Below are 23,693 nucleotides of genomic sequence, written 5' to 3'. Positions count from 1 at the left end.
ATAAAATAATTAACCTAATATATTAACAGTATATAGTAAAGTGCTAAAATAAATCCTTCGTAGATAGTTAAAAATAAAACTGACTAGCTCAACAGAGGATGGGTGAAGATAAGAATAGTTTTAATGACGACTTTAAAACACACAATATATTAAAAATCCAATCAAAGGGCAGCTACAACAGAATCAGAGTAAACAAAATGTCGTTGTGATCAAAACATTCAAGATTTCTATATTATAATTACAAGTTTGTATTTGTACAGAGGGAAACACAAATGTAATTTAATTTACATTTTCATCTAATATTAGATGTAAATGCAGTGCGTCCGGCATTTGTTTGAGGTAAGGTGCATTCACTAGATCGTTTGAGCTGGCGGGACACATACATGACTCAGCCGACCTTGGATGAAAATTCACCTATTCTAGGTTTTATTGGTTCACTGGCCAACAGCCGAGGCCGCTTCGTGAATTCAATAACTCAGATTGACGATAAAATATTGGAGATTTTTGTTCTCTTTTTAACTTACTACTTACTTTACTTAAGGTTAATTTCTCGTTTTAATATGTTTGTTTTGCGATGTTTTCGCGTATCTTCGTGGGCTGGCCGTCGAAATGGGGCATCTATTTGTGGAGCTCGAGGCCCGCGGCGACATTATTGTCACGTACCTTACGCGCTGTTCTAAATACTACATTAGCGGTTATAAAACGTTATTTTCAGCTCTATAATAACCTTCCCAGTATAGAAATAGCAGAGTGTACGATAACCTAGTTTACTGTTGCATCGCGATGCGTGCGTTTATCTACGAACATCGAAAACGTTCACTGCGTCGATTACGTACGTTTAGGATGAAAGCGATGGAAAGTAAGCGTGAAGTGATGCAGAGAAACTGCAGAGTGGCGTGACAGGTGGCTATAGATCGTTGCGACAGTTCGGCCCCGTTGGCAGTACCCGAAGCAGGCTGCGTATTTGAAGCCGGCTCGCTGCAGTGGCTTTGCGAAACCGGCGGTTATGCAAGGCGCGCCGATGCCAACTCGCAGGCGCTCGCGGCCGCGCCGGAAGGAAAAGTGGAACGGGCCGCAGTGAGGCGGGCGCGCGCGCCGCTTCCACACGCCCGTCGTCCCAGCCGAGTGCCCAGTGTCGTGTAGTGTCGCTTCTAGAACGTCGAATTGTGTTGCGCAAGTCCTACGCCTACAGTGGGATTATTTTAAACTAGATAATAAGTTCACGCTCCGACGTGGCAAACCCTCGGCGCTGGTGGATGACTGGTGCAAATACCGCGATCACGTGTAACCACCCTTCAATCATAATTCCCGCGACACGTAACACTCAATCGATCCGTGAATAACAAAATCTTAAGCAATTCATGAATTAAAAATTCTAATTTGCTACTGTAAACGTAGTTTACCATCTAAAGTACATTATCATTCGGCATTAGGAAACGCTGTAATTAGTTTTTTTTTAACGGAAAGTGTTCTTCAGAGCGTGTTAACTTCCTGAGATTATACGTTTCGTTTCGCGTATTCTACCGGACTTTCGAATACCACTAAATCAAATGCATACACACAAATGTATTGTTGCTATAATATAGTTAGGCAACTAACAAGTCGTGTCGTTATAATCATTGTTGAAAGGTCCCACGCGAATGTTCACATAAACCTCTATCCATGTATTCAAGGACGTTTTAATAGTGTACAATGACAATCAAGCCATAATTTATCATGTGCCTCGTGTTCATTGCACAATGCAGCTTATCTAGCGGGAGACTGACAATTATTTGTCCTACTTTCTCGTTGGGAACAGTCGCCGCAGTTGATAGATTGGGACGTCAAAATTTACGATTAATCGATGTATAGGTACTTAGGTATCGCAATGATAAATAGCGATATAAATAATTGCAACGAATGCAACAGGACGTTATGCATCAATGCGTCATTCTTGTGCAGTCGTTTTGCGTAGGCGGTAGTGACTGCTCTCATGCAGGTACTGCTTTGACATCATCATGACCCTGGATTTAATCGAATGCTAAGAATGATCTAGGAATAAATCAAGTTATATCCATCACATGCTATATTAATATAAGTGGAAAAATGAATTCCAAAGTCTTATTAGTAATGTCGAAAATTCGATACTAAATTTTTACTATTAGTAATTTTAGTTATTTATTGTTTTGTTAATAGTTTATAATGGCAGTGATAAATTATGATGGATTAGGTATTAAAATCGAGAGGCTACAATGTAATAAATCTATTATTTTATCCAATGGAGGGCTATGTCAGAGTCTACAAGGTCGTAAGCGTGACCCACTTACGTTCACCTTTATTTAACTGAAGCCACGCGAATTTCAACCTAATTACAATCAGGCTGATATCCGATATTCATAGTTAAACGCTAATTATACAAATGTACTTAAAAATAATTCTCTATTTTACACCACGTTTTTCAATTTATTTTAAAAGAAAATCGGCCCGTTCAAAGAAAACTATTGTATTTAAGTTGTCCTGAATTGTATTTTCCAACAAGAAATACATTGATATCGCAAACATTATTATGTGCACTTATCATATTTGTTGTATACTGTATACACGTGTAGATTCAACATGATTTCCACTTTACGTCACAAGGAAATTGCAATAATTGTACATATCTAATGACTGATTACATCTAAATTTTGCGACGGAATATTTTTTTAAATCTAATAAAAGCCAATATTAATGCGATATTATTGGTACATATTTAGTTTGCACTTAGTTGCATAATGCATGTAACTAATTCCACACAGCGTTTTCCCCATTATGTTTTTCATAGCAATTCACGATGACATCATCTGACTAAGTACCTACGTAGATGTTACTTAGATTTTATGTCATTGCATCAAGATCTCAGATTTTATGTGTAATCAACCTATTAAACATATATATAAAAATTTAAAAATTTATTTCGTCCGTTTCGGGTAAATGTTGAAAGTTACATCGCGAGCTAATTTGGCCCACCTTTCTTCAAATGTCACGCTCTCTCTGCACTTTCCAAATAACGAACTTTCAAATACATGCTCTTTTAACATTACGGCGTCAATGCGACATGGACACGTGATAAACCAACACGTTGAATGCATAATTATAATCAATAATTAATCTGACAAGCGACGCGTTAATAAAATACTAATGATTGTAACACGACGTGATATGAATTTGAATGCACTAACACATGCTTAACCATAGTGACATAGAGGACAGTAAGTGATAAGGGAGGACGTTGCATAGACTCGTAGTGTTGCGCCTAGTGAAGTCTCGATATCGAAGTTTTTACGCCCCGGGGTTCGTGCCAGGAGTGCGTTTGCAACGCACGCGCCAAGTTTGCGTTTATGCAAAGTTGATTTTGTAAATGCACTATCTGGTACGACACCCAGGGGTGTGATGCATCGCATCAGATCAACCGTTCGGAACACCAAACAGTTTTAACTGTTACGAACTCTTAAGTGACTTTTAGTTTAATTTTATTTATATTTGTACTTGTATGTAGACTTATTGTATTTTACGAACGAGTTTATTATAATTTATATTTATTTATTCGTGTATTTAAATTTCATGTACAATGTTTATTTGTGATTTGTTTGTGCACATATTGTCTTTTTTATATTGATGGTTTATTATACTGCTTTATTTTATTTTCATTTGTTTTATTTCTATTTCACCATACTTTTCAAAAATGGTGAACGGATGATCTGTTTATTGCGAAATTTATTATACTACCAGAGAGACACCAAGTATTGTTATGAAGAGGTATCCTAAATATTATATATACATAGTAAAACTAAAGTATAGATTATTGTGAAAAAAAGGTGGAAAAGTTATTTTACCATATTTTGCATCTGGCAAATTACAGTAAAGAAATCAGTAATTAATCTTACATATAATTAAAGTACTTGCCAAGCTCCCTAGAATAGTACTTTTTGATATTTATTTAAAATTTGGGTCAATTGCTTCGATAGATCAAATTTGATTCTACTATAATGCATTGAAGCGACATTTAGATGTATGTTGAGATCAAACAGCTGACGACGAGAAATGTTGGCGTGTAGTTAGTTGCAGACCACAGATGCAGACATGTTCCAGATAGATGCACATTGTTGCAATCTATTCGTGCCGAAGCAATAACTAAATTATAAGAAGTTAAGTCAAATATAATATATTTAGTCTCGCGTTTTAGGTCAGTATCGATAGATCTTCACAACACTTAGCGATTAATTGAGCGTAATAAATATTAATTAATCTACATATAGGCCGAAAGGAACTCATAATGCATAATGTAAATATAATAGTTTATTTTAATGTGTTATATACATTATTCCTTTATGGAAATGAATTTTTGAATTAGGCTCATCTAGGGCTGATAATGGTATCACTTTGATGTATGGGTGCTATAATGATTTTCTTTTATTTATGTCATTGCAGTAATATCTACTGCAAAAACCAACCTAGAAGTTCAGGAACCTACCTCTCTTTTGAAATCTTCGCGATTTGAATGGATTTAACAGTACTTATCTGGAGCTGAATATTATCGACATTAGGCCGATCAATTATAAAGAAGGAATCGTTAAATGCCCATCTCATACCTAATGCTCTGTTTTGCTGATTTATTATATGTTACATAATATATTGTTATTGTAACAGTTATGTTTATCAATGTGATGTTTTAGAAAAAATAAATTCGGTAGATTTAGTACTATGAATGATGTGGTTAACTTTAATAAATAAATAAATAATTAAATATTAAAAAATTAAATAGAAGTGAGGGCAACTTATCGAGCAATCTCTTACAGGTCTTAAGAATGACTTGAATGAGTTATACTAAGTATTCGAATTATTTTAGAATCGGATTTTCAACGCCTTCTTGGCGGAGAATTGAAAAGATTTGAGGTGTCATGTAAGCCTTATTTTACATTGCAGTTTATTATTGGATAAAACAAGCCGGTATGCCAGTGGGTCAAGTATACTGTGTGTAAGAAACCTTATGCAGTAATCTCATTTTACAACAACTTACAATTATAAAACCACACAAATACCACTCATGGTTAATATTGTTCCCGATTTGTTTCAGCCTACATAGGTTTTTATTTCTAACATGTGTAGGAATTGTTGATGCCTGGTTGATTCACTAAATATATGCATACTATATTGGCTAAGAACTTAATTATGTAAGTTAGTAGTAAATAATGTAAGAAAATTATCAATTTACTGACTGGATAAACATAACTAATACTAAAAAATAATGAAATCGCAAAATTTTGCGATCCAAATATCAATTAAGGCTGACAAGGTAATAATTTTAAATAAAAATATTATTTCGTATCGATAAGGTGCCCCTAGAACTGACTTCATGTAATCATGGTGTGTAAATCAAATTGAAAATCAGCATTGTACATTAAAATTATACTGCTTTCACAGCAATAATTTTGGGGAGATTTAAAAGTAAGTCGGTAATAGTCTGAATTTGAAAATAAAATTTTCAGTCTTCTGTGTTGTTTTATTTATGAGTACTCAAATTAGCATTGTACAATTGCTTATGAATCTTTTATCCACATCCCTGTCTATCGATTGTGTTTACGATGTGATGGAAAGAGACAGACTACTTTTTATTCAATGTAAATATATTTTATACATTGTAAGTAGAGAGAAACTACTAATAATAAATACCAACTGGTCCAAAAATGCATTCTTTTAAGTTTAATTTCTGTTAATATATGTAAATGAATTTATTTATTTAATTACAAGTAATCTAACAGCTTATACTTATACATATTATAAGACAATACAGAAAGCCAAAACAGATTACATAGATAAACAATATGTATATATAAAACAGACAAAGATGAATTTTAAAAAAACTAATGTAAACTGAAATTTAACATTTAAAAACAACAAATAATTCTTAGAATTTAAAACTACTAATTAAACAAAATCAGAGACTTCCCGCATCTTCAAGTACTTCTAGTATTTTTAGTTCATTATTTATAAATTAATAAATCCTAATAAAATATATAGAAATCTATAAAACTGGTAGGATGGTAATGGTTATATACTAGAACCTAGAATTTAGTTTCATACACATTTAAGACTATTCTCCGTCGCTTCGCTTTCGTCTTCGCTATTCACGAGAAATATTTCGCTAGAAATAGAAAATATTTCAATTGAATTACACTGTATAGTAGCTTAGACTCTCATCCGTTGTCGTTCGAATCCCGTCTATAAACAATGCATGTTATCAATCAAACTAGAATCATCTTTGTATTTTATTTAACGTTCATAGGTGCAATTTAAGGTGGTCTAATTGGAATAAATGATTTGATTGATTGATCAAAATTTACAATTTACGGGCTCATAGTTGTTTTATCAAAAAGGGCAATAAATACATCTGCCCCATTTGAACTTCATGCATTATTCATAGTTAAGAAACATATCAAGTGTCTGTACCTTTGTAATATACATTCAAGTAGGTATTTGTTAGGTATGCGCTATGCGTGACTGCAATAGAAAACGACCTCGCCTTCGGAATATCTACTTGGACGGCAAACAAAATATGTATTAATATTTTTTAAGAAATTGTTATTCTGTTTGAACTAAGGTATTTTTTTATGGCAGCTATTGTGGCCATGGAGTATACTGCGTGTATGCGCGTGCATAGATGCACTCTAAATCAATGTGGGGCTTTACTTTAAAAACACTTTAATTTGGGGCTTTTCGAAAATTTATTGAAATTATTATACTATTTAGAGATTTTTTTAAATATCTAAACATTTAATTAAAGATCGAAATTCAATCAAGTCGCTAGCATCTTGATTTAAATAAAGTAGCGTCGAAAACGTTTAACTATCCGTATGACCAGCCAACGGCTGAAAAGCCAGCGTGTTGATAATAATTAATGCAAAACAAGATGGCTGTCACGACAACAGCTGATTACTTTTAGAGTTTTTGTTTCAAATGTTATTGTCTTTGATGAAATGTTGTCGAATCCGCCATGATTATTTCGGTGTGATCGTGAAGAAGTGAGAGCTTGGAAATATTCCGTATTTTGTTTTATTGTGAATGGTTAGGTTAACGCTAAACTCGTCAACCGTTTTGTTCAGCCACTTGTCTGACGGAACTTAATTGAATATCGATCTTTAATAAACTGTGTAGAGATTTAATTAACTTAAAATAATAACTACTTTACTGCGACATACCCGTTATTTATGTAAAAATATAGCTTTAGGTAATTAAAAAATAAAAATCCTTATTTATCTTAAGTTTTTATTAGTAATTAATAATGGAGGTTAAATGGTAGGCTAAATATAAACTTTCAAAAAATATATGTTTTATTGGTTCTTGCCTACATTTAATTATGAATATAGGATCCTAAAAAATTCCACGGACGCGTATTTCATTTATGAAGTAACTGTTGAAGCACAAAATCACAAAATTTGACGTTTATAAAATTATCAATTATAGTGTTTTCCTGGGATATATTTTATGAATGGACCGAATTAGTGTTTTATATAAAAAAAAATCCTAAAATGATGCTTCATTTAAAAATTCTAAAGCGTTTATTCATTTAGGTAACGCAATGTACACTTATTAACGTCAACAAATAAAAACATATTAAATACCAAATGCTTATAATTTTACATTTACTGCCAATTCTCAAATCAAGCGCGTAGAATGCGCGACAAGAACTGGCAATAAAATCTGCGCCACTCTTTTTAATTGCCATTTTTTTTTGTTATATACAATGTTTGTAAGGACTTGCATCCTTACATCATGTCCCACATGACATTATCATTATGATAGGTGCCTTAAACTCCAAAAGTCTTTGATCTTAGACACCTACGCTGTAGTAAAATTATATTAAAAATAATATGATATAATAATTATTTTCAGGTCATGAGTCCAGTGCAAACCCGAAGACACCGTGAAGATTGAGACCAGAACAACACCTTGTTTCAACTCACTTTAGGCGAACACCCATACTAAAATTTTTGTCTGTTTAATCTAATACTTCTATTACTTAATTCTCTTCTCTTAATTCTCGAGCCCAAGTATTCGGCCGTTAAACATTTGATAAATTTTCTTTGAAACCATAAATGATAAAAAAGAGCACAGCAACTCATAATTATCGCATAATCATTAATTTGTGTGATGCGGCCAGGGGCACTATGGGCAGATGTATATTTGAACCATATTTGTCTAGGGAAGATGGAAGGCGGCTAGTAGTTCCACTGCTTTGCTGTTTTATACAAGAATCTAAGATTCATATTGTGCAGTGCGACAGCAGGGGATGTTCATAAGGAATAGGCGAAACTCCAGATGTACTAGTACTAAATACAGACTGCCGAAACTACTGAATCGATCTTAACATCGCTACGACAATATTATTTAAGGCTTGGGTTATTAGGATACATTATTATTAAACTTTTCTACGAGATTTTCAGACATTATTTGGGTTGACCGCATTGGCAGTGTGGTTAGCTGGTTGTTAAGTAACGAACAACAGCCACTAATGGCACTGCCTCTGTGTCCTCCTTTTTTACATCAGTCAACTGAACAATGAAGCAGGATTGGCGCCTCAAGCCTTCGTCAGCTTTTACCCATCAAGAACCAGCAGCGATGCAATTTTCTAATAAATATTACATCTTTTATATTCTATTTATTGTAGTGTATTTTGGATAATATATACACATGTCTTTTGTTTTTGTAACAATGTTATAGATGTCTTTGAAGTCAGGTGACAATTAAAAAAATATATAATTTAAATTTATATAGTAGATATATGTAACTAACAATTAAAATTAATAAAACGTAATTAATGTTGTACTTAGCACTTGCACTGCTATTAACTGTGGTTAACTTTAACGTGAAAATAAAAAAAAATTGTTTAAACTCACATTTACACAATCATCTAACTATTTTGTATTTGCATAAATGCCATTAAAATAGATACACGCGAATAGCGTCACATGCAATGCGTCAACTCTTGTCGCTAATGCACTGAAATAAATGTAATTACGTTCAGGTGCATTTATGGGAGATGTGCCAACTCGTGGTACAATACACGTGTATTTAGATCACTATTAATTATGTATCAGGGCTATGCTGGGCCCTCCTCTATACCTCATTATTTAATAGGAGGCAAGCAAGCAAGAATCTCCGAAGAAACCTGATGGATGTTAAGTGATATCGCCGCCCATGGACACTCACATTGCCAGAAGACTCGCAAGTGCGTTGCTGTTGCATTTTTGTATTCTGATACGGACGTTAGTTAGCTTCTATTCTTTATCCCTAAAAACTTATTGCATAAGCTATTATTAGTATATGGTTGCGAGTTTAAACCTATTATGTAAATAGAAAAAATAAATTTAAACATATTTATTTTTATAAAGTTGATCGCTTGAACCAAATTTATAGCGACATCTTAGCTTTTAATAGCCACTTTTCCTTTTACGAGGCGTTCGTGCGAGCTCTTACTTTTAAATGTTGCCACTTATCAAACGTGACGCAATTCTGTGAAGGTAAAACGTTAAAGTACAATGACCTTATTAAAATGTGTAATTATTGTTTTGGTTTTTAACTCTTCTGTCTCTGATCTTGTCTCTTGCCGGATAGGTAACGGCATACAGGAAATGTTTATAAAGCACAGACCGTGCCTGGAACGGTTCTGTGAAAAAATCATTGTATTTATAAAGACGGCAAACAAGACAGAAAGAGCGGGTCTCGCGAGGAATTGCGCCCCGGCTCGCCTATGAATATTGTTAATAAAAATATTACCGATGTAGTCGGGGTATTTCCAAACGCGTACCTTCCAATACACTATTTCACAAATAGTAGCAGTAAAATATATTTTTTTGTTTGTTGAAAAAAAAAAAAATTGTGAGATATATAAAGTCTCTGGAGACGATGGCAGGGGAGTAGAGTAAAATAAAAATAATAACAGCTATATCAAACTGTTCATTAAATGTAAACAATTATTAATTATTGTCATAAATTAAGTATAAAAATATCTTTCAGCTTGCTTAAAACAGTCAATATTTTTATCATCTTGAAATGTATTCGTTTAAAAATTAGGTTTGATACTTTGCCCTCAAAATATCGATATATTTTTCCTTATTGTATTAGTCTTACTAAATATTAAGATAATTAAACCAAGTAATGGATATTAAATTTTACATTAATCGGTGATGTAATTAAGTTAATACCAACTATACTTTTAAATAAATGAATTGAATATGTTACATAAGTATTGGAAAACTAGGGGAGTTGGAGTTGAAGGCCTGCTTATTGCTGTTTTTTTAATTAAAATCGTGAAAAGGTTTTTAATTTGATTGTTCTTGACATTTATGAACTCGGAATCCTGATTGTTGAATTTAAAAATATGTAAGTGTATTGAAGAAATCTGTGAAACAAAGGGTCTGCGTACTAAAAATAAATTAGAAATGTACATTAAATGTTTATTACTACACATAAATTACATTCAGATGCTGGCTAATGTACAATGTACTACAAACTAAAAATGCTTCCTTAACTATTATTACAAAAATATACGATTCTAACTTATATTAAAGAGACCAAACACATCGTCAAATTAGATTAAGCCTACTGCGATTGGAAACTACGAAGGTAAAAAGTATATAAAAATATGTTACATATACAGTATATAACAGTGCTAAAGATTAAATACACTGGACATACTTCTATGTTCTGTGGTGAAATAAATAAATATCAATTACAATGAGTTTTATTTTTAATCGTGAGTTAAATATGTCGGTGGGTTCGCAAATCCTACTATTAAAGCGACTCGTCCGTACACAAACTCAATAAGAAGTTTCAGAGGTCAAGCGTGATGTTATTCGGTAATAATTAGTGGGGCATAAATAGTAAAAAATGAGGCAATCAAACGGGAGTTTGAATCTATACAAGTTGGAAACATTTCCAACTGCTCACTAGATGGCGTCATTTCAGATATGGGGTTGAACTGACAAAAGAAACAAAAAAATTAGCGTAGAATAGTATTTTTCAGTTTATTACCAATATCACATGGACGCGTGAACATCAGGCATTTATAGAGGTAGTTGTTTTCTGTAACATTCTTGGAGCGAAACGTATTAAGACCAAAATAATTTGATTACAATTCCAAATTAAATCTTTACATTTTCAAGTTAACACGTATTTAGAATCAAAGAGTATCGATTGTATCAATCCAAAATGTTTAAAAGCTTACATCGATTTACAAGTGATCCAAAACAAAGTAGATAGGAATTATTACTTTCAGAAACATTACAACATTACTCACGCTATCAACAATTTTCTAATACCTTAGGGGCCGCACAATACGCCGTCTTCATGGACATTATGAAAGGAATAACATACGAAACTACAGAGCACAGATACAAAAACAATTATTCACAAGGCCAATAAATATTAAGTCGACGTTAACTTTTTAAAATTGATGTTACCAATGCAACGTTAGTTTAACGCCATCTATGAATGTAGAATTGCACTATTAAACGCTTCTCAAAACGTCGCTTCAGTAATTTTCAGATAAGTCGAACCCTCTTATTTCTACTTAAACTAAGGTGCAGTATCTTATACTATAATCTCCCTAAGCGCAGTCAGTTCCAATTCTACAAAAATACAAATAAATAACTAGCCATATCTAACTGTAGAGGGATGAACAAATAGAGTTATTAATTTAATCTTATAAGTGAAAACAAATATGTTACATTAAAGGCAATGTTATCTGTAGACTGTAAAATTATTTGTCTCCACTCTATTGGTTCTTCCTCTCTGTTAATTACTATTGATGAATATATAAAGACCCCTGCAGATAAGCGCATACATGTTTCACGAGGCGGGAAATTCCAATTATATAATGCCAACATTTATGATCACAAGGACTTTTACATCGAAATGCATCACCTTATAGAATATACGAACATCATTCACGTGTGTTCGGTAGACGGAAAATGCGCAAATGATTCTCTAAATGTTTGTCATTAGAAAACACAGATTGCTATATTTATTGTTCTGTGCTCAGTGCACTGTTCTTTTCACATGACAGCTGTCATAGGAAATTTCTCTATGACATATGTCAAACGAAATAACTGGCAGTTGGCAGTCCATTATAGGTCTAATTGAACATGAAAAATCGATTCCCATATTATTTGTATATAGTTATTAATATATAACGTAGCACAGTTCACAAAATGCTAATAAGTTTTAAATATCAACTATCCAACAACAATTTATTTGATCTATTGAATACGACTATTTAACCGTGTTTATTACAATATCTATTTATTTTATCCGGAGTAGCAATATCTATCTATTTGTAAGTTAGTGTTGTAATAGTTAAGAGTATAAATCTCACCCCAAAACATGATAATGGCGCATTAATTTATATCATAGATTTTTCGTAGAGGACTGTGCTTTGATTTTTTGCGCATCATTACCTTATTGTTAAGAGCCGATCCCCCAAACGTGAATAAATTTTTTTCCGTATATAATCACGATTATGAAATATGTAATTCCATACCAGAACTAACGACTTCTAAGATGCGGTCATATAGACTTGTAGGCATAACCTACCATCAGAGACCTGTTCTATGCCGATAAAGGGGGGTGCCTAAATCCAATTCAGCTTTAAAATATCATTATGACCATAAATTTAGACGCTTTAACAATTAAAGAACAAAACAATTATACACTTAATGAAAATCACGTTCCAATTAAATTAATATTCACAGGAATTTTAACCTAACGTATTTCGCGTTACGTGTTACATCGCCAATAATCACAATCTAAGTAGGAACATTTTATCTACAGGAATATTGATCGTCGAAGGACGCATCGCACCCAAATTGCGACTCTAGAATATTCGTTAGACTCACCCACTACAGTAGGGTTTACTGTTCAAATGAAAAAACAGTAGTTTACTTTAAAAACTGCAATTATTTCGGCTGTTTTTTTATATTAGAAAATAGATTATTGTCCCATTTGCTATTTCAGTACAAAAACTAAAATACCATAAATTACAGAAGTTTACTAACAAAACTCGTTTTTTAAATTTGATTGTTTTTTCTATGCGAGCCATATATATTGATTGTATTGTGAATTAAGAGTATACTATACCATGTTAATTATGAATAAAATCCAATTACCGAACCCTTAATTATCTTACTTTGATCGAATAAAATGCAACCAGAAACCCTTTAATACTGTTCTCGGTTTTAGAAAATTGTGACCAACTATAAAAATGAAATACAGTTTCTATTCCATAGATGGCGCTTGAAATCGTCGGTCACCCGTGACTAACTGTACCTAAAACACCGTCAGTCACGCGTGATCAAACGCAAAACGGATGATTCACAATTGTTGGAACTGTACTTCATTGTGAATATTTACAAGTTATATTTAATTTTACAAATACTAACCAACCATGAGTTTGACAAAACTGACTGTTATATAATAGCTATTTGGAAAATAATCGTATATTTATTAGAATGGTTAAGCGCGGTCAAGACTACTGCAAATAAAAGCATCGAAAAGGTACCGAAGCCTGGGGCCTTGCGTAGAGACTGTAATGATACCCACGAAGGCGAAGCAAAACACGCGAAGACTTCGGAATGTCAACACGTTTTTTATTTAATTATACTTATGGACTCCAAATTTGCATGATAGGTATAGTAGGCGAATTGCCCACTTGCCTATAAGAAAAATAAAGACAACACGGAAATCGATTGACCGAGGGTTCTAACCCCACGGGTATATCCCAACAAGTGCAGTTAAAGTGTTCTTGCCAAACTCATGGTAAAGTATCACCTATATCTAAATTAACGTAAATCTCTCAATACGAAGAAATTGTTATATTTTCAACGCGTGGACCGCATTTGAAAACACAAAAATCTAATTAAACTGTTCAAATATCCATGCCAGACATTGGTGTATTTTTTGATAATGTGTTTCTGTATCTTCAAGGATATTAAACACTGGTTTAAACCCATATTCAATTAGGTTTTTGAGTACAGACAGTTTTGGAAGATTATTTCGGGAGAATACCAACAGCACTTGAAAAAATTATTCATAGTAGCATGTATCTATTTTGCGTGCTTTTTATAAATTTGCAGCTTTTACGAACTAAACGTAAGTCATCCGTGACCGACAAATAACGGGATGTAAACTTTTAATCCGAAAAGCGGCAAAATCATAGGAGCATAACTGACGTCAGAAGAAATATTAAAAGTATGACAATTAAATGTTTAAGTTGACCAATTATAAAAAAACTACTACGACAGTTACACACTACGATTCACTAACACACAAAATTAAAGCATAATTCAAAACAGGTTTGTTCCTAAACACATTATTATACAGTTTAGATAAGCGTATATGTGTTATGAGGGCGCAGACGACGACTCCATACTTACGGCAACTTGCATCTGAAATTATTCATATTTATTCATAAAATACATTTTTCATAACATAACAGCCGACAACACATCGTCGGGTAATAAGCCTCCTCTATAAGAATGGACTTTATTTGAAAAATCTTAATCTTTAATCACGCAACGGTGAAACGGGGGGAGGGGATGAGGACAACGCATAACGCAACGTTTTGAATAATATTAACGCAATTAAAACAATAAAGCTATTTCAAAGACTTCGGTACATTACGCCATATTAGGAAGAAAGTACAGAAAAAGTTACAGCACGCTAGATGGGGGGAGAGGAATCTAAAAGCATCTGCCAGGTTTTAGCAGCAAATGGTGTTGGAGCAAATGCCGCAGGGATATGCGTAACAGCATTTCCTGACGTAAGAGGTGGGAGGGAGGATACAAAATCTGCGAAAATTGCGTAATACGTTGATTCATAATTCCAAAGGACTGGCGAGTGCGTTGCCGGGCTTTTAAGGAATGATACGCTTTTTTTGATGAACCCTTAGCCGAATTAGTTTGGAAATACATCAGTGGGCAGCTGGTTCCTCATAGTGGTGGTGCGCGGCAAACTTTGCGTTAAGAAGGAACTAACGAACATCGAGACTACAAACAGCATATTACAATCGATTACCGACATAATTCTCGTGCGCCTCTCAACGTGTGTCAGGCACAGATGGCTCACCACCTATCAGAAATGTACACGCGTTATCTTAATTACCTTATTAGCGGGTACAGGCGAACTCGTAAACACGTCGGTCATATCGAGCGCGCGCTCGTCCAACACGGCCTCCAATGCGGCCGCTAGTTCGCAGCTTTCAGCGAACGTACCCCCCTCCGCTATAAATAAAATACAATTACGTAGGACATGACGATTTATACGAATACTTGCTTAACAATAAGTTTTTAAAAGACATTTTCATTTATATAAAATAGACAAATTGTTAAAATTCAAAAACCCTTTTTTTAAATTATAGGTAACTAATTGTTTGGACCTTTATCTTTGAATAAAATAATTTAATGTTTTTTTTCTTAATTACAATATTTTATTTGTAAAATAACAAATATCTCCATTATAAACTTAAACGACAGGCATATTAAATTACGTATGGAAGTAGTTTTATAAATAGAAAAGTTTAATGAATACATAGTTTAATTACAATATATATATATATATTGATTTATATAACTATTAACATTTATTTTAAGTGTATTGACGCCTAACAGGCAAATAATGTTAGGTTATAGGTGAACTAAACTTAATTTATGATTTTATTTTTACAATAAATACAAATAAATTTATTTTGTTTCGATAGGATGAAAATTGAATGTTTGAATTATTTTTTTTATTTAATTTTTCTTTTGATTGCAAATTGTGTGACTTAGATGACACCCGACTTTGTTTAAAATAAAATTACCTTGATTGAAAAACTCCGTAAACGCTTCATCCGGCATTTGGTTCAAGACGCTCGGGTCCAAAATGTCATCTGGAGGCACTTGTCCGACTTCTTTGGAATAAGAGAAAAACAGTTATCTAAATCTAATCCAAATCAAATCATAAATAATTCATTAAATTATGTCAAAAACTATATTTTGTAAGTCTCGTCGACTTTGAATCTTACACTAAAATCCAAGACAAGGTTGAATTTAGGTGCAATAGTTTTGTTCTTTTGATTATTTACTCCAAATGTTTGTCGAATAATTGATAACTATACTATTATTTTTAATTCGGTGGAATTCTGACAGCTATAATTTTTTGACATGTCAAAGATGGCCAACCTTTTCGACCGGGCACATTTTTCAATTTTAGAACATCTGACTCTATACATACATTTCTTTTGTCAGTGATTATGTACCGAGCATTAAAACTCTTTTAACGGCGATTAATAATTATTTCCCTTTTCATCCCAAACAGTAAAAATCGCACAAGTTTCCACAGTGCTGGTACGAAAAAGTACTTTAAACCGACTAGCTTTTTAAAACAACCAGGTAACAGACACAAATCTAACGACAAAACTTTGAGGGCCAAATTTCATTTTAGGCATTGAGTATTAAAATTGAAGCAAGCAATTTGAAAAACTTATAAAAATGTTGCTCTATTAATAAATTTTTAAAACATCACTACATATTATAAAACAAAGTTGCTTTCTCTGTCCCTCTGTCCCTTTGTATGCTTAAATCTTTGAAAATACGCAACGGATTTTGATGCGGTTTTTTTAATAGATAGAGTGATTCAAGAGGAAGGTTTATATGTATAATAAAATCCATTAAATAGTGGAGAAGTACTGTTATTTTTGTACTTGTGATGTCGTAAATAATTACATTTTTTCCGCTTACATTGCAAACGGAGGCTGAACCCTACGAGTTTTATCAAAATAATGTACTAAGTATTGTACACATTGAAAAGGTCTACAGAAAAGTCCGTGATGGTATATGTCTATCTCTTATGGATAACCCACATTTTTATATACAACGTTTACAGATTTTCTGTAGTGTATTTAGTATCAGCATTGCACCCGTGCGAAGCCGGGGCGGGTCGCTAGTAATATATATAGTCACACTGTCTTTTACAAAATTGACGTTTTTTTATTATCACGCTTTAGTCTTGTGAGCGCGCGACTGCGTAGTATCCCTGAAGTCGTAGATTCGATCGCCGGTTGTGCAATGATTCACAATCATTTATTCATATAGGTAACACAATTGACTTATGGATATCAAACAATAAATATATATTAAATGTTTCTAATTTTACATTTACTAAGACGCGTTGCTTAAAATCGTTAAACTTACCTAGTTCACTTGCAGTTCCACCAATATATTCAGTCTCACTAAGCCCACCGATGCCCGTGTCCTCGCTGTCATACGCCGACGAATTTGAGTAGGCATTTATTTCTATAAACACGGTGACAATTAATTTTATTCGTATAACAAAACAGAACGAAGTAAACGAAAACAAATTATTAAAAAAACTCTGGTTATTATTATTAATGGCTCTGTTATTGTTCCTTTGTATTAAATATTTATTATAATGGTCAATGAATCTTAGAAGTCATAATTTAGAATTTAGTATGAATTGTGATTCGATATATTTTTTGTATAGGTAGGTTTGAATATTGTTTAATGTGTAGCTGTAGGAATACTTTAATGAAATAAAATTAAAAAAAAAAAACGCTATACCTGACAGAGACTGCGTATGCACGGGCGGTCTTTTGGCCACGAGCCAGCGTCTCCGTTTGGGTTTGCGCGGCGGACGCGGCGGACGCACAGAGCCGCTCAAGGGGCACGCACGCTTTCGGCTCTTTTGGGGCTTCTCGCGACTGAGGAGCTCGTAATTATCCTTAGTAAAAAGATTATATTTTTAATATTTCATTTAAATGTATCATGTATTCCATCTTTGGCTATATTTTCAGGCATATATAATTTATGTTAGCTGCAGGATTACGAAATAAATAATTATAATTTATTAATATAGGTATAAGTATTACTCTACTAACAATACATGGAATGGTCTGAATTAAATGATGTTTAAAGAAAACACTTTTTTAACGGATTGAAGCTATGTATTATTATAACTTTATAATTATTTTTTCATAATTTAAAAAAAAAATCCGACGTTTCGCGTGCTTTACAGGTTGCCTGTCACGGTGACTAAAGACAAATGGTGTTGAATGTCAAAAAAAATCACAGCTGTAGAAAACCTTACATTTATATCCCCAGAGTTGATATCGACTAAAAGATGAAAGGGTTTAGCAGAAATAAAAAAATAATAACTCATGGTGTCCTCTCAAATGATGTTTTTTTATTATTATATATCGCTTTCGAGTGATTTCTTCCAGGCAACCACTTACACCAAACACACATAATTCTAATTGAAAAAAGCGCTGAAAATATTTATTTTTACTCACCCTTTTCCAAGCATGTTCCGGGCACAACGGCGTCTGCTCGTGCAGCGGCAAAAGCGGCTGTTTGCAGCGCTCCCCGCCCGCGAAGACTGCTGCACACGCTGCATACAGCCGCTGTTCCGGCGCCAACGTGATGTGTGATAAGCAATACCGAGCGCACGGTAGAGGCGTTAAAGTGCATTTTTCCTCAGCACACATGCTCGTTGCGTTCGAGTCTAATTTACTGCTGTCGCACCCCGACCAGCCACTTGCTCTGTAAACACCATAACTTATGGCTATTTTTTTTAATATGTAAACCTAAGAAAATATTTTTGTACCCGTAATAGTGTTTATTGGAAGATAATGCTTACTATATGATAATTTAATAATTAAACATAATATAAATCACATATTTCATTAAGGGAAATGGTAAGATGTTGTGGAATAATAAAATAAAGGATTTACTCAAAATAAAATATTTTTGTGATATTGTATTAATTACGTTTTAATCACAAATTTACCAAAATGACGTAAAAATAAAATTATTATTTTTGACATTAATTTTTTACAGTTGACTAACTTAAGACATTTTTACTTATTTTTTAACCGCTCCATTCCACCGATCAAGTCTGAATTCGAAGTTTAAATTTGTATCAACCTGTCCAAAACAAATGAGGTTTATTAAAGAGAAATAGAAAAAGTGAAAATAGGAAAAGAACAAGGACCGAAGACGTTACAAAGAGTAATTGAACCGACAAGTGGAGATGAACAGGAAACACTTTGCGAGAAAAAGAGTCAACTATAATGAGTTGGTACAGATAGTGCAATCCACAAAGACGAGCCCCACTATTCCTCCCAACCGTTTATATGTGTGCAAGCTTCCGTCAATGTTATCGGTACACACGCACACTACAATGAATAGACTAATCAGGAGAGAGTGTCAAAGTGAAAGATGCTCCCTGACGGTTCGCAACTGACGCTCGGAGCAACCCCCGCACCCCGCAAACCCCTCAACCAAAAATTGGTGGGGCGCGTCTTCGTGAATTGCACTATCTACACCAGAACATTTAAAACAGGTAAAACGGCACATACAAGAGGTGGGAAGATTTATTTATTTATTTCCAGTAAATTTTCCTATCTTAACAGTTACAACTAATGCGATAGAATTCCATTATATTACCCACACCAACTAACCTACATACAAACATTAAAAAATTAAACTTAAATTCCTAAATCTTATAACTAACAATATAGACGATATAAAATAAGATTATATAAAACTGGTTGCAGGAATGGTTTGGACATAAAACTAACTAACTAAATTGTCAGGATCATAAAACTAACTAACTAAATAATTATTATTAATTTACCTCAGCGTCCGTCTCTCTTGTAAAGATAAAGTTCCAGTCATTCCGCGCATCGCCAAAAGGTGATTCATCGTTTGTTGAGGAAGACGACAAGAGCTTGCTTCATTTAGTTGTCTCTGAAATTTAAATACATTGTAAAATGGACTGTAACTTAAAGCAATAAAGCCGCTATTGTCATGTACTTATTTTATTTATTTATTTTACTTTACTTTGTTGACTAAATTTGACATAAATCTGATATTTTTTACGTTCCAAAAATTCATGATTGCTTAGATATTTCGAGATGATGCAATTGCGAGACGTATTTTGATGAAAAGTAAAGGAATTCGAAAAAAAAAATTTTTGTAGCTATAAGACTTTTTCAGTGGCAATATGGGCTGCCATAATATGGCTTCACCGTGCATTTGTTTATATTAACTATATATTACATTGTCCCATATCCCAATAGGTACACTTTTGCTTCTAACCTTTATTAGGGCTGCCAGTGCTCTATGTCTATCGTGCTTTTTGGTCAAATGCATAGCCGTAGCCGTCCGCGACATCTGTCTTCTCATCGCAGCCCTACGCAGTTCTAGTCTAGCGCTTCGTGACTCTGCCGCGCTTTCCTCGACACAGACAGGTCCCGAACCACTCTCTAAAAACAAATAGACACCAATTAGAGAACGCTTACTGTGCCCTGTCTCTTCGTAAATAATTAGAAACGCAGCAGAAAAATATTTTTCTGTTTTTTTTTCGTTCTATTAATTTAAAAAAAAATGCAACCATTCCATCAGTATTTTATTATGACGGTGTCACATTCAACAATCGTCAGTAAACCAAGTTTAGAGATAACCGACTTTTATTCATACTTCCTTACATTTACCTATATAAATAACGTCAAACAAACTGAATCAGCGCAGATAAAAGCTCTCAAGAAGAAAGTTTTGTTGTCAAATATTTTTCATTGAAACCTCACTCCTATTGATTGTATTCTATTTTATAGAAATGTTACTCGCTGATAATTTTGTAAGATATGGGTTTTTTAAATCAGTACAGCAGTTTTATTTATAAGAAAAACAAATTGTTTATAAATTTGTGTAGATAAGTAAGATTCAATACTGTCTAGGAACCATATCTTGTATGGGAAATTTTGTGTGATATCCAAAATAGAATTTCAAATGTAAGCCTAAAATATGGACTATTAGATCATGCCAAGTTAGTAACAGAACTGCACCCCCTTCTATTTTACTAATATTTTTTTGCTTACTTGAAGTTTGTACTTACTTTATTTTTAATAAAATATACACAGCTAAATTGCTCTCAGCCAAATAAACTATATTCAAGCTAAGTTGGGGTTATGTGAGATATAAACAGTTCAAATTAAAACATACCATTTTTGAGGTTTAAACTGTAACATACCATAATCAGGCATAATGTCATCATCGCTACTGCTTTCTAAGAGTTTATATGGGTTTGTATTCTGAATATCTAGGGGGCCACATTCAAACAACTCCTCATCTGGTGAGTGCCACGTCTTTATTGGCTGCACAATTACTCTGTGGTGAGGGGATATCCGTTGTAAGGCCTCATGCTGTATAGGCCCTCTACCTTTTTTCGCCTTGGTTGAGGGTTTGGCTAAAAAAATTCAATTATACCTTCTGTTTCTGAGCTTAATAATACAATTACACAAAAAAATAAGGGCTTAAATAATATAAATTCAATTATAATTTGCCCTTAAATCTATTAATTACATATTGTCATTAGACTAAGATTATACTAGATTGAACCTATGTATTATTGTAAACTTATAATTATTTAATATAATTTTGACAAAAAGTGTTTTCTTTAAATAAAAATTAAGTTAAAAATAAGAACCTGCAGATTTTTTTGGGGCGGGAGTGGAAATTTTAACAGGTGCTATATAAGGTTCAGTCTTGTTAACTGCTACTAGACTCTCAGCTAAAATTTGCTCTCGTTTAAAAACATCCAAAAATGTTTCTCCTCCTGCTTTTGAAGCTATATTCTGGGAGTTATCATTAGAAACATTACTGTTATGAAGTAAAACTTTGTTTGACGGCAGGTTTCCCTTAGGACTTGGAAGACCTGGATGATGAACAATAGATATCTTCGGTTGATTGATACAATTGTCTTGAACCTGAACTTTTTTCACTTTGGCATTAACTGTCTTCTTATCTACTGTATTGTTGATATCATTGATCTTACAGTGACCATTCAAAACAGGTTGTTTAGCAGTTTTTTTTAATTCACCATTATTTAAATCTCCTAAAAGATCAAGTTCCTTAATTGGGCTTTCCAAAGGTATAGCTTTCCCTTCAGTATCAGACAGAGTCACATTTTCTTCTGTGTTACTTACAGTAATTTCTCCAGCTATAACATCTGAATCATGAAATGTATACAAATCATTAGGATCAATCTTAAATTTTGAATGAAAGAAGTTTTCTGATAAATGTGGTATGTATCCTTGCTCATCCCCTGAGCTGTCATGAATGTACATATTCACATTACTGTTACATGTTCCAGGAACACTTTCAACTGCCATTTTATATTGACTCGCACAACTTGATTCTGATATATTTTGGGGAATACCACTGAAACTACAAAAATGTACATAATAACATAAACAAATAATCAAACAGGTTAATGTTGAGAAAGTTTGTTATTTATGATTAATAGTCATTAGAAACATAGAGTCATGGCTTAGAGGAATATTAATATAATATTATTCATCAGTTTGTACTTCAAATAATAGTCACCTTGGTGTTCAGTAATACGATAATGTAATCAGTAATATAATAAATAAAAATCTATAAGGTTGATGTAAAGGGTATGTTTACTTTAGTATGTACTCACCCCACATTTTCTGAAGCACTCATATAAGACATACTGGGAACATTTTACAACCTAATATTACATATGTAAGTCAAATGCAATAGGGTCATTGGTCCCAAAAAATTCCACTGGAATCAAAAAAAATATTAGCTGAGTACTAAGAAGTCAGATATTGTTTGTAAAATACGCAATATTCTGCATTTAGACGATAAGAAATTGTATTTTATAATGTAATGACAATAAGTGACATGTGTCAAAATTACCAAATAATTTTATTTCTCAGTACTTTTTACTTTTCTCTAAAAATTTTAATCAAATTCTTAAACGCGAAATACGTATGTTTAAACAAAAAAAAATTAACAGCAGTTTGAGTGTAAAAAAAGAAGTTATGTGAAGCTTAAAATATGCAACTATTATTGTCAATTAGTTTCTCATTTACGGACGTGCTACTTTATATTAATTACCTTATACAAGAGCAGTGTCGGTTAGTATATTGTGATAATTTTTTGGCAGTATTTTGTACACAAATATCTTTTAATCGAAAGGCTTTGTTGTAGAATTAATTTCAATAACATCAAATGTTTGATAATTGACAAATGGCATGTTTACTACTTGACAGCTTCCTTAGTGACAATGACATTTTAATTATCTTAAGAGTCTATGACAGGTCATTGATTATAGTATAATTTAAATAAATGAGCATAAATTCTTATATTATCATTAATTATTATGTTTTTAATTTCATATCTTTATAATTTAGGTTAAAATACAGTTACATAATATGTAGTTTAAATCTATTGATTCTACATAACAATGCTGGAAACAAGCCATAGATAAGATTTACGCTACCCCAAAAACAATAAATATAATTTTAACATTTTCTTTTTCACGAATTTCATATGTATATATAAAGATTAATTATGTTTTCAATAAGCATTGTTTTTTATTAGTTTTAACTTTGGTAATTATATCCAACGACAAGCGTTGGATACGGCAGGGTTGCCATTATTCAATTACTATTTACATATGTGACTGACGACTGATTTAATTTTAAACGTTTTTGGATAATCTTAGGTAAATGTAATTAAAGAAAAAGCTACATTGCTTTAATAAAATGACAAAAAGTTATTTAATACATACAAAAAACAAAATAAAAGAAC

At 32.9% G+C, this 23,693-nt stretch overlaps 1 protein-coding gene and 1 long non-coding RNA gene across 3 annotated transcripts in view; one reads left to right on the top strand and one right to left on the bottom strand.

Moving 5' to 3' along the window:
- LOC110997445 overlaps positions 1-10,504 on the top strand; it is a 29,010-nt gene extending 18,506 nt beyond the window's left edge. Inside the window, exon 4 of the long non-coding RNA XR_006750236.1 lies at positions 7,912-10,504. This is a non-coding gene — a long non-coding RNA (uncharacterized LOC110997445). The remainder of the gene's footprint in view (positions 1-7,911) is intronic.
- LOC110997444 lies at positions 10,462-23,126 on the bottom strand. 2 transcript variants are annotated; one of them, XM_022265600.2, is made up of 12 exons: positions 22,998-23,126; positions 22,555-22,661; positions 21,559-22,292; positions 21,103-21,318; positions 20,172-20,338; positions 19,708-19,820; positions 18,362-18,611; positions 17,634-17,793; positions 17,247-17,348; positions 15,875-15,964; positions 15,178-15,296; positions 10,462-14,462 (listed from the first exon to the last, which is right to left on the bottom strand). In XM_022265600.2, exons 2-12 carry the CDS (start codon positions 22,584-22,586, stop codon positions 14,418-14,420), a joined length of 2,028 nt encoding a protein of 675 aa, XP_022121292.2. In that variant the 5' UTR covers positions 22,587-22,661; positions 22,998-23,126; the 3' UTR covers positions 10,462-14,417. The 2 variants fall into 2 exon arrangements, with proteins under 2 accessions (XP_022121292.2, XP_022121291.2); XM_022265599.2 differs by having other exon boundaries at positions 21,559-22,298; positions 22,998-23,125.
- Positions 23,127-23,693: the final 567 nt, after the last annotated feature.

This window comes from Pieris rapae, chromosome 1 (assembly GCF_905147795.1).
Source record: "Pieris rapae chromosome 1, ilPieRapa1.1, whole genome shotgun sequence".
Lineage (NCBI taxonomy): Eukaryota > Metazoa > Arthropoda > Insecta > Lepidoptera > Pieridae > Pieris > Pieris rapae.
Note: the sequence above shows the minus strand (reverse complement) of the source record. Positions and strands in the feature narration are given on the sequence as shown.

Excerpts from the sequence above, each read along its gene's own strand:
- LOC110997444 (XM_022265599.2), bottom strand. The coding sequence starts at position 22,586 with ATGTCTTATATGAGTGCTTCAGAAAATGTGGG. Across the intron at positions 21,319-21,558 it reads CGCCCCAAAAAAATCTGCAG|CCAAACCCTCAACCAAGGCG; the intron begins GTTCTTATTTTT and ends GAATTTTTTTAG. Across the intron at positions 14,463-15,177 it reads CGCCTGTACCCGCTAATAAG|ATGCAAGTTGCCGTAAGTAT; the intron begins GTAATTAAGATA and ends GAATAATTTCAG.